Consider the following 15,027-nt stretch of genomic DNA (forward strand, 5'->3'; position numbering starts at 1 on the left):
TCACAGCCCACCGATTATTTCACCCGATAATGGTCGCCTGACCGAGACAAATTATTTTTAAACATGCTTAAAAATCACGAGACCCGACTGCAGATCAGCCAACCAATGTACAGGTGGCTACGCTGCTGAGACCGGAGCTGGCGACAAATCTCTGGAGCAACAGCACTCATTCGGCTAATAAACACCCGGTCCCAGGCATAGTGGTGGACCGGGATCCGAAGTGAGGCTGTGGCAGTCAGTAAGAGTTGTAAGGGGAGGGGTTGGCAGGCTTGCTACAACTCTCTACTGAGTCTGTGCAAAACGGACATAAGCAGGATTATACAGTAGATTTCAACAGTCTATTGGAGTCAAACTGCTTGGTAAATCAGCTTTGCAGCCCTCATAGAAACCTATGGCTGCTGTCAGAAATGGTGGGACCGCAGCAGATCTGATATGCATATTATGAACTCAAATTTTCCCATAGTTAGTCTGACATATACCAACCTTCATGTAAAATTTTATCCAAATTGGAGATGGTCAGGTCCACTTGACATGGAATGACCCAATACAAGTATTGCAGTATTACAAACAGGCAGTATACAGCGACTCATGCAACCTCCTCACATATAGTGAAATTAACCAGAATGATTGTCTCCATAGTCTTGCATCTGAAATTCTCACTTCAGAGTATAACATAACTGCATGGGGTTTTCGACATCCTATACTGCAAAGTTGAGAACTCCCACATACAAGAAAGCTGATTAGGAGCACAGCAGATCCCCTTTATGTAGTATGTGAAGTTCACTTTGACAAATTAAAAGCTCAGCAGTTTCACATGAAAAATGGTTCGGCGATAAAGTGCTGCTATGTGTCAACGACTACGTGTGCAGTCAGCATCCCACTATTAATTGATGTAGCTTGTGGTTAGGGAATAGTGAATGATGCTCTGAAGTTGCATGCACACAAGTTGAGAGCAAAACGATCATATCTGAGTATCACTGCCAGGAATGAGGGGAATTCAATTAGCAGCGTTCATTTACCACGGGCTAATTGATACACCGGGGCTATCCAATTAGTCCTGAAACCCGCAGCACTGCACTTGAGGCATATTTCTTTTCGGGTCTGAGTAGACCCCAAAAAGATATATGCGATAATTAGCCTGTTATCGGGCGCAAACAGTGGGTTAACACATAGGTCAGGGAACTGTTCCAGGATTCTATACGTTAATGCCCGATAACAACTTATCTGTTATCAGGTGAGAAAAAAAAACCAAAGGGATGCAATTGAATAGCCCCAGGAGTTAAAGCCCGAGCATATCACCTTTTTCAACACACGATAAATTATCAGGGCTAATTTAATTCCCCCAATGGTCTAATTAGTGAGTTTCCATTATGCAAAGATGGTAGGAACAGCCATGGATGTAGGTGCTGGAGATCACTAAAATTGAACAAAAAACACAAATGGCATAGCTACCTATTAAGAGGCTAAAAGCGTGTACACATTACAACGACCAGCAATCGTGCAGATGGTCGGGGTGATTTCCCTTCGCTCTGGACCATCACAGAGTGCAGATACACCCTACACGATATAATGAACGATGGAACGATACCTCGTTCCTTCCTTCATTACAATGCACTTCCGCACACAAACAATATTGTTTGATTGACCGTGAAGCACGGTCAAACAAACAATATTGTATGTCATCAGTGGGAGAGTGCAACTGAGGGTACACACTAGACCAGGGGTGGCCAAAGCTTTAATCGCGATTGACCAAGGACACGGCAGATTGCGGAGAACGTCCAGTAGCAGCAATTAGAATGAGCACTAAAAAATTGGTAGTGTCAATTAGATGGGGACCCTGTAATACTCCATTTATTCTAGACACGTTTGGTTTCACCATCTGGGCAACCCTCTTAATACTCCATTTAGCAATAAGAATGAGGCTGATTCTTATTGGCTAGCTGCGCCAGACCCCAGGCTAGCTGAAGCTGCGGCTATCACGTCTTCATCGACTGTCATTTGTGATAGCTTCAGCCAATAAGAATCAGTCTGATTCTTATTGGCTTGCTGTGCAGTGAAGCCACAGCTTGTATATGCTGCATTAAGACTGTTCTGGGCGGGAGAGTTGCTGACACCAGCGCACAGAGTTCAAGGTGAGAGTGTATGTATGTAGGTTTAGAACTGTCCCCGGCTTCAAGCCTCCTCCCTGCCCCGCAACTCAGTGTCAGTCCCGATGCTGTGTGCCCACTGCCACACCACTCTGGATGCCTTTTATAGTGCATCTTAATGTAGCTGTCGATGTCTGGCTTCTTCCATTTCTGTCCTGGCTGGGTGGTAAAAAAAAATAATCCATTCCCTGTCTGGTTGGTGGACACCCATTCCCTGGCTGGGTGAAAAAATAAAACATATTCCCTGTCTGCCTGGCTGGCACCCATTCCCTGCATACCTCCCAACCATCCCAAGTTTGTCGGGACAGTCCCTACGTCCATTGCTGAGGCCACACCCCTTTTGGGCCATACCATGCCCCCCTTTTTGGGCACGTAGAGTAGATCACAAACTCCAAAAATGTGGCCACCCCTACACTAGACAATTCTCCCAATACGGCAAATCATCCCGATATCGTGCTAGTGTGTACTACCCAGTTTAACTCAGGTAACAAGAAGCCAGCTAATCACAAGTGCTTGGATCAGATTATGTAAACATATGCTATAATATCTAGATTTCCAATGGGAAAAAAAAAAACCCATTATTGTATACTATTGGGCAGGGCTGCAGAAACTGTATGTTTGACTAAATGTTTTAAGTGAAAAGCAGTCAACTAAATCATTGCTGGATAGAAACAAAAACTATCTCTGCACAATTGACTGAATCTTAATTTCAAGATGAAACTAAACAAGTGTAAGGTGCTAGTAAGTATAAATATGTTTTAATAAATAATTAATTACGTAAAAATAAAAAATAAACACAAATATTCAAATATAAAGAGCTCAATAACCCTAATAATCAATCCCACTGAGATAATCATAACACTATTATTCGATTAGCAGCAGCAACAATGTGTAGTGAAAAGATAATTAAAAAAGAAAGCATATGTAATAGCATTTTGAATGTCCAAAAAAAAAAAAAAAAGGTTTAGGTCCTTATCTACTGAGGAAGCCGCCGACGGGCCTGAGAGGTGGAGAAACGAGTTTACAAGTGCCCATACGTGGAGAGGCTAGAATACATATGGGTGAGCGTTTGACTACTTGGATCCCTGGTACATCGTGAAGATTGTCACTGAAAAACTATATTGCCGACTATGTGACCATCGCATAAAGGAAATCGGGTAAAACCTGTGGCTAACAAACCAAACACTCAATACTAATTATGATTAAGGGATACCACTTGGGATTGAGTTTTGGGACTGCTTTTTAAGTGCATGCATGCTGCTTAATTTCAACTCTCCTTGCCACCCATGCCTAATACCCCTTTCAGACATACAACCCGGGAAATTTCCTGCTCAGACCCGGGAATTTCTCCTGTGCAAATTCCCGGGTATTTGGTCGAGACCCCCCTTTCACACTACTACAGTGTCTACCTGGGAAATTCCCAGGTAGACCCCTTTCAGACAAGAGCAGGGTTTTTCGGCTTACCTGCCTCTTCTCTGCCGTCTGCTCCTCCTAGCCTATCCCCTCTCTGACTGATTATGATGATGTCATCATTCAGCTGGCGGAAACCGGCCAATCATAATGCAGATTTTTTTTTTTTATATATTTTTTTACATTTATTTTAATTCCCTGGTGGTCCAGCAGGAGTGCGGGCGGCCCGCTATGGCTGGGACCAGTCGGCAGTCTCCAGCACGGGTGTCCCCGGCGTCCGGCTGGGGTCCTGTGTCGCTGACACAGCAACCGACCCGCTGTGGCAGAGACCCACTGGTGGGTGTCCCCATCGTCCGGCTGGGGTTCTCTGTACACAGCCGGCCGACGCTGGGGGTGGTGAGCTGCAGCGCTGAGCGTCCTATAGGACGCTCTGCGCTGTCAACTACATGTAAAAGCTGCTTGGTGCTGCCCGGGAGTAGTAAATTCCTGGGTAGCACCAGTCAGACAGAAACAGGGTAATTTCCCGGGACTTAAGCCCTGGGAAAAACCCTGGTCGATTGAAGGGGCGGCTACCCGGGAACGTGTTCCCGGGTAGGTACCTTTCAGACAGACACGGCTACCCGGGGGGAATTTGGCTGAGGCAGGCCAAATTCCTGGGAATCTCGAGAGGTCTGAAAGGGTTATAACTAATCCACTGTTTTGCTATCTTCAAGCTTGAAATAATAACCAAACAAATTGGATTGTTTTTGTTTGTATGTGAGCTATCCAAATATAGCTCATTTTTTACAAACCATATCCCACTTGAACCATTTTATTATAAAGATACCTTGTTACTGGTCAATGAGACGATGCTATATTTTTTTTTTCTACAAAAGGACTCTACATATATTCTTTTTGGACTTAAACCTTGTTTTTTTTTACATTCAAAGTGCTATTACATATGCTTTCTTTAATTGTTATTTTTTCACTAAACAATGTTGCTGCTGCTAATCGAATAATAGTGATATGAGCTATATCAGTGGGTTTGATTATTCGGGTTATTAAGCTCTTTATATTTGAATATTTGTTTATGTGTTTATTATTTTTATTTTTACGCAATTATTTATTAAATATTTTTTATACTTACTAGTGCCTTACACTTGTTTAGTTTTTTTCTGGTTTGTTTTTGGAGGATCCAGTATCCCCCAATTTGTGGAAGGGCAGCTGTCAGCATGGCATGTAGGTCGCCGGTCACAATCCAGACGGCAGAATGCCAGCTAGGGATTCATGATAGGCGGCGAGATACTGACGCCTATCATAATCCTGACAACGGAATCCAGGACAACGCGGGCCCAAACTAGGCAAGTCCGGGGCGCCTATCCTCTTAGCCGCAGGGGGGTGAGGGTTAGGTTTAGGGCACCCTGGCGGGACGTAGGGTTAGGCACCCCCCCAGGAGGGTTAGGCACTGGGGGGGGAGGTTAGTATTAGGCACCCATAAAGGGAGGTTTAGGGGGGGAAGAGAGGAGGGTTAGGTTAATTACGTGCCGCTGTCGGGATTTACTCCCTTCAGGCAGCCGCTGTCGGGATTTGAACCAGCGGCTAAACAGCCGCCGACATTTCAATCCCATTCCGTCAGTATAGATGTGCTAAATAGCATTGCTACATTGTTTAAGATCTAAATATAATATATCCAGTAGGTTAGCAGCTGTTTGTCTTTTGCTTTAGTTTCAAGAAGTTAACAAATTAGAAAAAAACAATACAGTATGTGCAAAGGTTTGTGCACCCTATGAGCTAATAATAATAATAACAACAACAACAACAACAACAACAACAACATCACAGCTAACTGTTTCTTAATGCCAGCCCAGAGTCTTTGTCCCGCTTGTCCTAGCAGAACTCTACTATTGTAAAAATACTAAATACTCTTAGGACTACTTGCATGCACTGCCTGCTGCAGAGCTCTCCACAGATGTTCAATATTATTCTAGTCTGGTGACTGAAGGCCATCCCAAAACCTTTTCTTCTCCTACATGTAATTACTTCATGGCTTAATTGGAGGTATGTTTTGTATAGTTATCTTATTGAAATGTTGAACTTTCCATCTTCAATTATTTCACCAACACTGGGACATTAGCTTCTGGGTTTTTTTAATAGAACCAAATATTATTTCCAACCAGGCAATAATTAATGTTCACTGACAGCAGGCAATCTGAAATCCTAGTAATGGCTGGAAGTGTGGTCTACTTTCTGTTTCATCAGTCTAAAGCTACAAAAAGGTTTCAGGCTTATTTACGTATGGTTTGCATATTTCAGAGGTTGGCTTTTCTGATAAGTTCATAGAGTAGGTTTCCTTTTAACTCTTCCCTGCAGATCATTTTTGTGTAACCAACATTTTTTAGTAGACCATTATCTGCTGTAAGATCTTTCTGAAGGGTCTTTGCATGGATAATTGGGTTCACTTATCTGACCAAGTTAAAAGCAGTTAGATTTTTCAGGGTCTTCCATATCTTCCTTTGACCCACCCTTTACTTCAATATCTTAAAGAGGTTTCAGACAATGAACGTTCCAAGCTGGAACCATTTGAAGATCTTATTATAGTGTTCCCCGCTTTGTAACAGCAATAAGTTATCTGAATTTTCAAGTCCTCAGTCAGCTGCTTAGAGGAGCCCACGGTTCTCATCCTGAGAGGCAAGAAGGGTCAGAGCATTTATTCAACTCTAGAATGGTCTTAATCTGCTTTCATTGAAGGCCTAACAAGCCAATCAAACTTTAAAAAAAAAAAAAAAAAAAAAGTATTAATGAATCAACTGATAGGCACATGCAAACATTTGCACATGCTGCACATTTATTTTATCAAAATGTTCAATTCAGCAAAAATGTTTTGCTTTACATGACCTCTGTAGGGTACACACTGAAACATAACAGCACATAAAATATGTTTCTTTATCAATTCAATTGCAACATTGAGTTTTACACAACATAAAAAATGTACACCAACCAGTATGGATGAACAGCTCACAGAGACAATGTTCCAGCTTGCATATAACACTGAGGCCAAAATCAAAATAACCATGGGTTCCATTAACGTGGGTAAAAACCCACACCCGCAACTTTTTTCTATTCAATTAATTCTATTTAGTTACTGCAGGTTGCCAATGGGCGCTTAGAATTTTAGTTTGCACCTCTTGAGTAGGTGCAAAGTAGGACAAAAAAAAAGGTTTTAAATGTAAAAATGTTGGGACTTGGATCAAAAACTCTGGTCCTACTGAATAATAAGGTACTTAGAAAAATTTAAATACTCAAATCTGGCCAATAAATGAAATGTCTTTATGAGGTAAGTTTTCCCAAAAAGCTGAATAATTTGTGATTTGATGTGGGACAGCTATCTGCGGGTGTTGTATAGATGAGACATGAGATTTTGAACTTACAGCTGGGAGTTATAGGTGGCTTATTTTAACAATTTATTCATAGTGGCTTATAATTACAGATGTGTCTTTGCTTACTTTTACGTCCATACGCCACGACAGACGTCCTGAGAGAAGTAAGGTACCGTATTTTTATTTAAATCTTGCATCTTAGTCACATTGCAGATGCAGAGTACTAGATATTAGGTTGTACCTTTAACCGCACATTAATTGGTTTCACACGCGTACAAAGTCGCAGATGGAGCATAACGAAACCTGGCTTGAGCAATAACGGCGGCTGTCCCCATCAGTGACATTTTTACATGGATGCAGGCTCAGTCACACACAGAGGTACACCTGGCGCGTCAAGAGGTGCTATGCTATTTGGCGAATCTGAATCAACAGTAAAAAGGACACATCTATATATAAAAGTCACCTTACAGGCATTTTAATATACCCCCAGATTCATCAAGAGGCTTTATTTTGCTATTTCTTGCTGGATATACATTTTACACTGTTCATAAAAAGTCCAAAATGTATCTATTTGACACATTTTAAGAGCTCAAAATACTTTACTTATATCCACTAAAAGTCTTCTATACAACCCTGCCATCTTATTGGCAATTTCCCCACTTTTCCTCTCACGTAACGTGAGTAAAACCAGGCAGACCAACCACGCAACCTCTGCAATAAGCATTTTCTAATACTGCACAGTGATGTAACCTGCGTAAAACGTCCGCTTAACATAGCTAAATGAATTTGGGCTTTAGAATTATCCATAAACATGGAAGATGAAAAATAAAACTGAAGTACAATTTCATGCCACCAACCTATTATTCAATAATAGTACTATGGGGTCCATTTATTATTGACCTTATATCTCCTGCCGTACTTAACATTCTGTATTGACAGTTACAGCATTGATACATATGTTGTGCCACAATTTATTAAAAGTACACTATTAGTGTGATTGTCTATTCAAATTGACCATCCTTACTAAATGTGGGTACACACTGCAAAGATAGCTGCAGATAAAATGACCTTCATATACACTGAACAACCATCATCTTCCAGGCAGCCGCGTGTCCCGCGGATCGCCCGTAAACACTTGCTGATGGACAGATACATAGTGTTCCCTCTAGCTCCGGCGGCAGGCAGGGCGCCGGAGCTAGAGAGGGCAATCTTGCGCGCGCGCCGAAGAGGGGGTGTGGTTATGAAAAGGGGGCATGTCTATAAGACGCGTCCCCTTTTCGTCATACTTGGGGGCGTGCCCGGCGCTTACGGACATGCCGGGCAGCCCCCAAGCGCTGCAGAAAGGGAGAATAGATGCCGGGCGCATGCGCCCGGCGTCTATTCTCTGGCGGTGACCGGGTCACCGCATGTTAGTCCACCCGCGGGACACTGCGTCCCGCGGGTCAGAACGGCTCCCGCAGGCTGTTAGGGCAGAGCGCTTTTTGCCCTCCCCCTGGAGGGCAGGGTGCTTTTTGCCCTCCAGAAGGAGGGCAGGGCGCCGCGCCCCGCTAAAACAGCCTAGCGGAAACGCTAGATACAGATATACCTGTCCAATGGCTGTGCAGCACAGCCGACGCGATATGTCTGAACGATGTCGTTCACAGACATATCGCCGGTACACACTTACCGACGGGCACCCGATATATTGGCCGATCAATATATCTAACAGTGTGTATCCTGCTTAAATCTAAAGTAGCCTTCGCCGGTAATGTATAGAACAAATTAGTGTGCATGCACCGTCCAGAGAGCAGATAACGTCACACATGCCCAGAAAGTTTTGAAACTTTTTCCATACTGTAAATGCACAATATATTTTTTTACTCAAACTCCTGAACTTTTTCATAGTTTGACAAAATATGTTACAATGCAAAATTAGAGGGATGACCACTTTCTTCTATACAGCAGGGGTATTCAACATGGAACTAGACATACCAACATGCTCTGCCACAGTTTTGCCATTGGGCATTCTAAAGCTGGCCACACACTAGACCAACTTACATCCAACCAGCCAACTTGTTGATTGGTTGGAATGAGAATCTGGTAGGTATGAAAGCAAATGACAATCAGCAATTTGCTCCCAAATGCCAGAAAATTTACAAAAACTGTTGCTTGAACAAATTGTTTAGATCAAACATTTAACAAACTTGTCTGAACGACCATTTTCATCTGTTTTCTGGCATTTAGGAGCAAATTGCTGATCATCATTTACTCCCATATGTTACCAGATTTTCATTCCAACCCATCAACTAGTTGGCTGGTTGGACAGAATCTTTAGATGCGTGGCCAGCTTAAAACTGTGGCAGGGCATTCTGGGATGTGTAGATCCATAGCAGCTAGAGGGCCACATGTTGAAAACCCCTGCTCTACATTAGGTCTACTGTTGTATGGGAAGCAGTGAAAATTACAGAAAAAGTGGTTATCACTGTTTGATAAATAGACCCCTACTAAACAAACTAAAAAGGAGACAACCTGCTCACTTAAATATTAGGAAATGTAATGTAAAGTATACTTGTATGTTGGATCTTCAACTAGACAAGGGTGTGTAGGAAACTCTATGGGACAAATGATAAACAAACATTTAAGACTGTTTATCTGCACGCCTATTAGTTACAGCTTGTACACTAAAGTAAAACATGAACATGTAGAGGCAGTGTTGTCCTTGCAGAACGGTTACTATGTTTACATGGAATCAGCTGAGAGATCCCTCCTCTAAAGCAAAAATCAATGGGAGTGTTCTCCACAGCTGATCACACCAGGTGCATCCTCCTTATGAATGCAGGCTGAGATAGTGAGTAGTTGTCCCTGACATCTCACAAGTGTGCTGCTGCTGCAGGGAATAGCTGAGATGGAAGTTTTCCTTCCCACCCACTTCTGTAGACAGTTCTGGAAAGCGCACATCCCCTGACTCTGCACAATGCTGTCAGACACGGTGCTCCAAGACTCGTCTCCTGAGTTACAGACGTGGTTTGTACAGTTTTATGGTACAATTACAGCAAAAGGAAGACCTGAATTATGTTACATTGTACATCAGCCAACACTGAGATTAGTAACACCCATTAGGACAATGTAGCCATTATAGATTACTTATCATCGCAGAGTGACTCAGGCCCTACGTTAAAAAAAAAAGAAAAAGGTATATATATAAAAATAAGAAACACAACTGAGGAGCCCGCATATCTAGGCCACAGCTGTTTGGGAGAAATCGGTGCCATTGAGCCTGCAACACATCTCACCTCTCTGGAGCGCTCCATAATAAAGAACCGTTATAGTGGCCACAACCCACACGAATCTCCGGGCAAGTACACGCGTGTAAACTTTCACAGTGAGTAGCCACGTGTTCCATTAACACTTGTCCCCAGCCCCCTCCGCAGACGCGGCGACAGCTAAATAAACACAGGGAGGTTCCCCCACAATAACCGTGCCCCACGCAATTCAAATCTGCGAGAGGAGCCGAGCAGCTGATTGGTGGGTGCAGTCCCCGGGCGAGCCGTTACCCCCTCATCGTCTGCAGCAGGAGGAGGCAGCAGCATTGCCCGGGCACCAGCAGTGAGCGACACAAGCCGCCCGTGCACCTGCCAGGCCACGCCCCTCACTGTCTCCTCAATCCTCATGTGGCGGCAGCAGCCACCGTGCGTTCCATTCCCAGGGCAGTAACGTTCTACCACAGAACCGCAACGTTCCCTTCGCCGCAGCACGTGTACCCCCCACTCCCACAGACAGCGTCACTCCACGTCCCGGGGGACCGCCCTTCTCTGAGGAAAGGCAGCAACGAATAAAAGTGGGATCACAGCCAATCACTCTGTAACCTCCTTCCACACAGTTACACTGGCGGCTGCAGCCACACTCCGAGTAATAGGCCACAGGGTCACTCACAGAGCCTCGCACTATAACAGCAGCACATGTGTAACTCTGCAGCACCTCTCCCAGACCCGGGAGATGCCCCCCGCCACACTACTCTCCACTAATCCCCCGCACTCGCTGACGGGATAGCGCTGAGGGCGAGTGTCTGTTGCACGATCAAGAACCAAATCTTTTGGCGCCATATTAATGACGTACTAGATTATTCTCCCACTAGGAAGCAGCAGCAGCAGCGACCTTGGCAGCGCTCAGCTTACCCGGGCTCCCCCCAACTCCCTCTCCAAAAGCCACAGAGCAGCTTCTAGTATCTAGTACGAAGCGAGGCATGAAACACGCCTGCGACCATGGGAACACTCCCCCATACCCACAGCGAGGAGAAACATTGGTGACTGTACCTGCAGCCTGGGGAATCCTGGCCACCTTCCCTGCACTTCTGCTCCGGGTCCCCCCACTCTCTGAGATGGGTGATCCGCTCACACGGTCCGGCCCGGCCAGCGGCGGCTGCCTGTGCTGGGGGGGGGGGAGCAGGCTGGGTCTCCGCTCTCACACACACATGCACTCTGTGACTGACGTTATTTACTTGTTATGGAGGAAGGACTCAGGGAATCAAACTCATTTCTGGGTCACTGCTGCCACAGGGGGGAGCACTCTGATCTCCTGCCAAAACACAGTAAGGAGGGAGGGGAGAGGAGGGGAACACCGTGTGGTGACTGTCTAGGCTGGGAGCTAATAAGTGGCACACACGTTACATATACAGCCTAACCTGCGGTTACATGATAAGAGCTTCTTACAAGTCACATTATTGCCTTGCTGGAAGTCAGCATACTGTATAGCGTATTTCTCATCCCACACATACAACAGTAATAACATTTTGTGTTGCACATGATCACTTATATGTATTGTGTATGGAATGTATCTTGAAAGTAATAAAAAAATATGCTCATGTCTTTTCTTGGTGTAGTTATTATTATTATTACATTTTATTTATAGGGCGCCACAAGTGGTCCGCAGCGCCGTACATACAGTACAGGGTACACAGAACATTACAATACAGTAACCAAAATATAAACAGAACACAAGTAACAATTAGCAACACAATTCTCAATACACAGTATTATTATTACTATTGTTATTTATATGGTGCCACAAATGTTCCGCAGCGCTGTACATACAGTAAAGGGTACACAGAACATTACATTACAATACAGTAACCAAAATATAAACAGCACAAGTAACAATTAGCAACACAATTATCAATACACAGTATTATTATTATTATTAGCATTTATTTATATGGCGGCACAAATGTTCAGCAGTGCCTTACAAAGTACATAAACAAGTTGTAGACAAGCGACTTACAGAACAATACAGTACAATACAATACAGGACTAGGACATGGATAATATACAGTATATTGCTACATTAGTGACCATAACACCCAGATAAGCAACAGAACATAAGCAACCAAGTGTTAGGGGCCCTAGTGGTCAGAAGTAGGTGAAACTAAAGTAGGGAGAAGCACAAGAGGGTAGAGAGCCCTGCTCGTAAGGGCTTACATTCTAAAGGGGAGGGGAAGACAAACAGGAGTGACTCAGATGGGGTAGATGGGGAGGAAGGAGTATGTAGCAGGGAGTTAGAATGATAGCTGGAAGGCTTTGATGAAGTAATGGGTCTTGAGAGCCCGTTTGAAGGATTGCAAAGAGGTGGAGAGTCTGATGGGGAGAGGGCAGTACAGTGCTGAAGGTGAAGGCTGTCATAGAAGTGCTAGAGAAGAAGGTTGTGAGACAGTGGGGAGGAGGACCCTGCTCATTAATTAAACCCTTAGTGCATTTTTCTAAAAATGAAAAAGTAAAACACCTGTTTAGTCAGTATTAGGGATGGCCAAATTATGGGCCTGATTCAGACCCACTCGCGAGCGGCTGTCCGCTCGCAAGTGGGTCGATGTTATGCACTGAGCATGCGCATGACGGAGGGAGCTCCGTCGTGCGCATGCGCCAGACGCGACGAGCGAAGGAAAGTCCTTCGCTCGTTGTGTCCGATCAAAGGGGGCGTGCTGTCAATGTTGATTGACAGCACGCCCCCTTTGGTGGGCGTGCCGGGGGCGTGCCTCCCTGACGGGGGCATTCCCACGGGAACGCCTCCCGTCAGAAGCCGGCCCACTGACATCACTAGTGATGTCAGTGGGAGTGATTTTGGCTCTGATAGAGCCAAAATCACTCCGGAGCTTGCGGTTGAAAACCTCAACCGCAGGCTCCGGCTCGCAATTTCGATGGTCGCGATGGTCTCGACCATCGCGGCCATCAAAAAGCACGCTCGTATAGCCTGTGGGTGGTGACCCACAGCTATACGAGCGTCCAGGAGGACGCTCCATGAAAATGGAGCCCGGCCCTCATTCAGAGCGTGCGCTCTGCTCAGAGCGTACGGCTCTGAATGAGGGCCTATGTTACTGTATCGATTTTTAAGATCAACATGGGATTGCCATATATGTATTTAATTCAGTTTTCTTCGTTGCATGCCTGGTTTGCTGGGCCTGTAAAATAACGCATGCGTAGTTAAAATTAAGAAAGAAATGAACAGCCGATGCATGTGCAGTGGACGGAGGATTCATGGTACAGGTAAGTTTACCGCTGCTGCAACATAGGGATTTTTGGATCGATTCTATCTAAACATCATGGGCCTGAGTCAGTGGTGGACCTAGTGTCGATGCCGCACGCGGTTGGCTGAGGTTGTAAATCTGCACATGCATCCTGATGGTTACTGCAGGGAAACGCAGAACAACTGGATGTAAGAGCTGTTGATTTTAGTGGGCCTTCTTGGGAAGTAACGTTGGTGGCTAGCCAGGTGCAGGCGTGTCGCTGACAGCCACTGTGTCTAGAGATGCAGTACTGCTGGAACAGGACGCCTTGTTCAGATGGAAAAATTGGACCTGCAATAAGGCTGGAGCAAGCTTCGATGGTGCTAAAGATACACCGAGACGGATTAAAGATACACAGAGACAGTGGCCGCATGCCAGTGGCATTAGCATGCAGCCACATCTAGATGCATCTCTGAATCAGGCCCCATGTCTCCATACCGATCCAAAAAACACCACCCACTCCCTTCTCCGTCTGATGTATCAAGCAATATATCCAACATCGATACCTATCCCTACTCAATATTAAAGGAGAACTACAGCAGCACCTCATCTATGGAATTTATTACCTCTTAAGGCAGCTATACCCTAAACCAGAGGTTTCCAAACTCCGCCATTACAGTCCAGGTTTAAGGATAACATTGATGCTATGAAAACAGTTTCCTTATCTTCCCTGCTTGACTCACTTCTCTCTCCTGCCCTAAACAAGCCATTTCCCTATACAATGCCTCCCTTACTTCTGCTCTTGACTCCGTTGCTCCGGCATTCACTACTCTAAACAGTCTGTCAGGATTCGGCCATTACTCCCCGCGGCACCGGCTTCCCCTTATCAGCCATAAAGTCTGACGCCATATGCAGCGGTAGGTGACTCTCTGAATATTTTCCCCAGGGCCCGGAGAAGACTTCAATGCTATTCTCCATTGCAGAGTTCCCACAGCTGCAGTCATGGGCGCAGCTATGTTGTCTGCATCACTTGATCAGATTACCCCCCCAACTGTTCGACGCTGTTGTATCCCCAGTGCGCTTTCACTAGTCTCTGTGATATTCTTCAGTGTTACCAGCATCGGTAACTACCAATATTCTCCAGTGTTACCAGCATCGGTAACTACCGATATTCTCCAGTGTGTTACATCGGTCACTACCGATATTCTCCAGTGTTACCAGCATCGGTCACTACTGATATTCTCCAGTGTGCTACATCGGTCACTACCAATATTCTCCTAGTGTGCTACATCGGTCACTACTGATATTCAAGTGTATTGTTCAACATTGGTCACTACCAATATTCTCCAGTAATATTCAATATCGGTCACTACCGATATTCTCCAGTGACATTCAGCATCGGTCCTTACCAATATTCTTCTGTGTTGTTCAACATCGGTCATTACCAATATTCTCCAATAATATTCTACATCGGTCATTTCACATATTCTCTATTGTTAATCCCTAGCCACTCTGTTTTCTTCATCATCCCTCTGACAGTTGTAAATTCCTGGGTCCCTGACCAGGGGGCTGTGACCTGCTCGCTGCTAAGAACATATCCCACTTGGAGGGGTCACTGGTGAAAACCACCAAAGAGTTAGAC

The 15,027-nt window shown here is 44.8% G+C and overlaps 1 protein-coding gene across 4 annotated transcripts in view; it reads right to left on the reverse strand.

Annotated features, from left to right (window-relative positions):
• The window catches only part of JADE1 (jade family PHD finger 1), a 108,986-nt gene extending 97,537 nt beyond the window's left edge, over positions 1–11,449 (reverse strand). Inside the window, exon 1 of one of the 4 annotated variants that reach the window (XM_088476101.1) lies at positions 11,206–11,449. Coding sequence is in view for 3 of the 4 variants with exons in the window: in XM_088476104.1 (XP_088332230.1) it covers positions 10,919–10,995 (77 nt within the window). In the remaining variant the exon portion in view is untranslated. Of the gene's footprint in view, positions 1–10,185; positions 10,782–10,918; positions 11,018–11,205 lie in introns of those variants that run through there. The other 3 variants (XM_088476104.1, XM_088476103.1, XM_088476100.1) reach the window with 3 other exon arrangements.
• Between the last annotated feature and the right edge of the window lie 3,578 nt (positions 11,450–15,027).

Source organism: Taudactylus pleione, unplaced genomic scaffold, assembly GCF_031769625.1.
Source record: "Taudactylus pleione unplaced genomic scaffold, aTauple2 ptg000183l, whole genome shotgun sequence".
In the NCBI taxonomy this organism is placed as follows: Eukaryota; Metazoa; Chordata; class Amphibia; order Anura; family Myobatrachidae; genus Taudactylus; species Taudactylus pleione.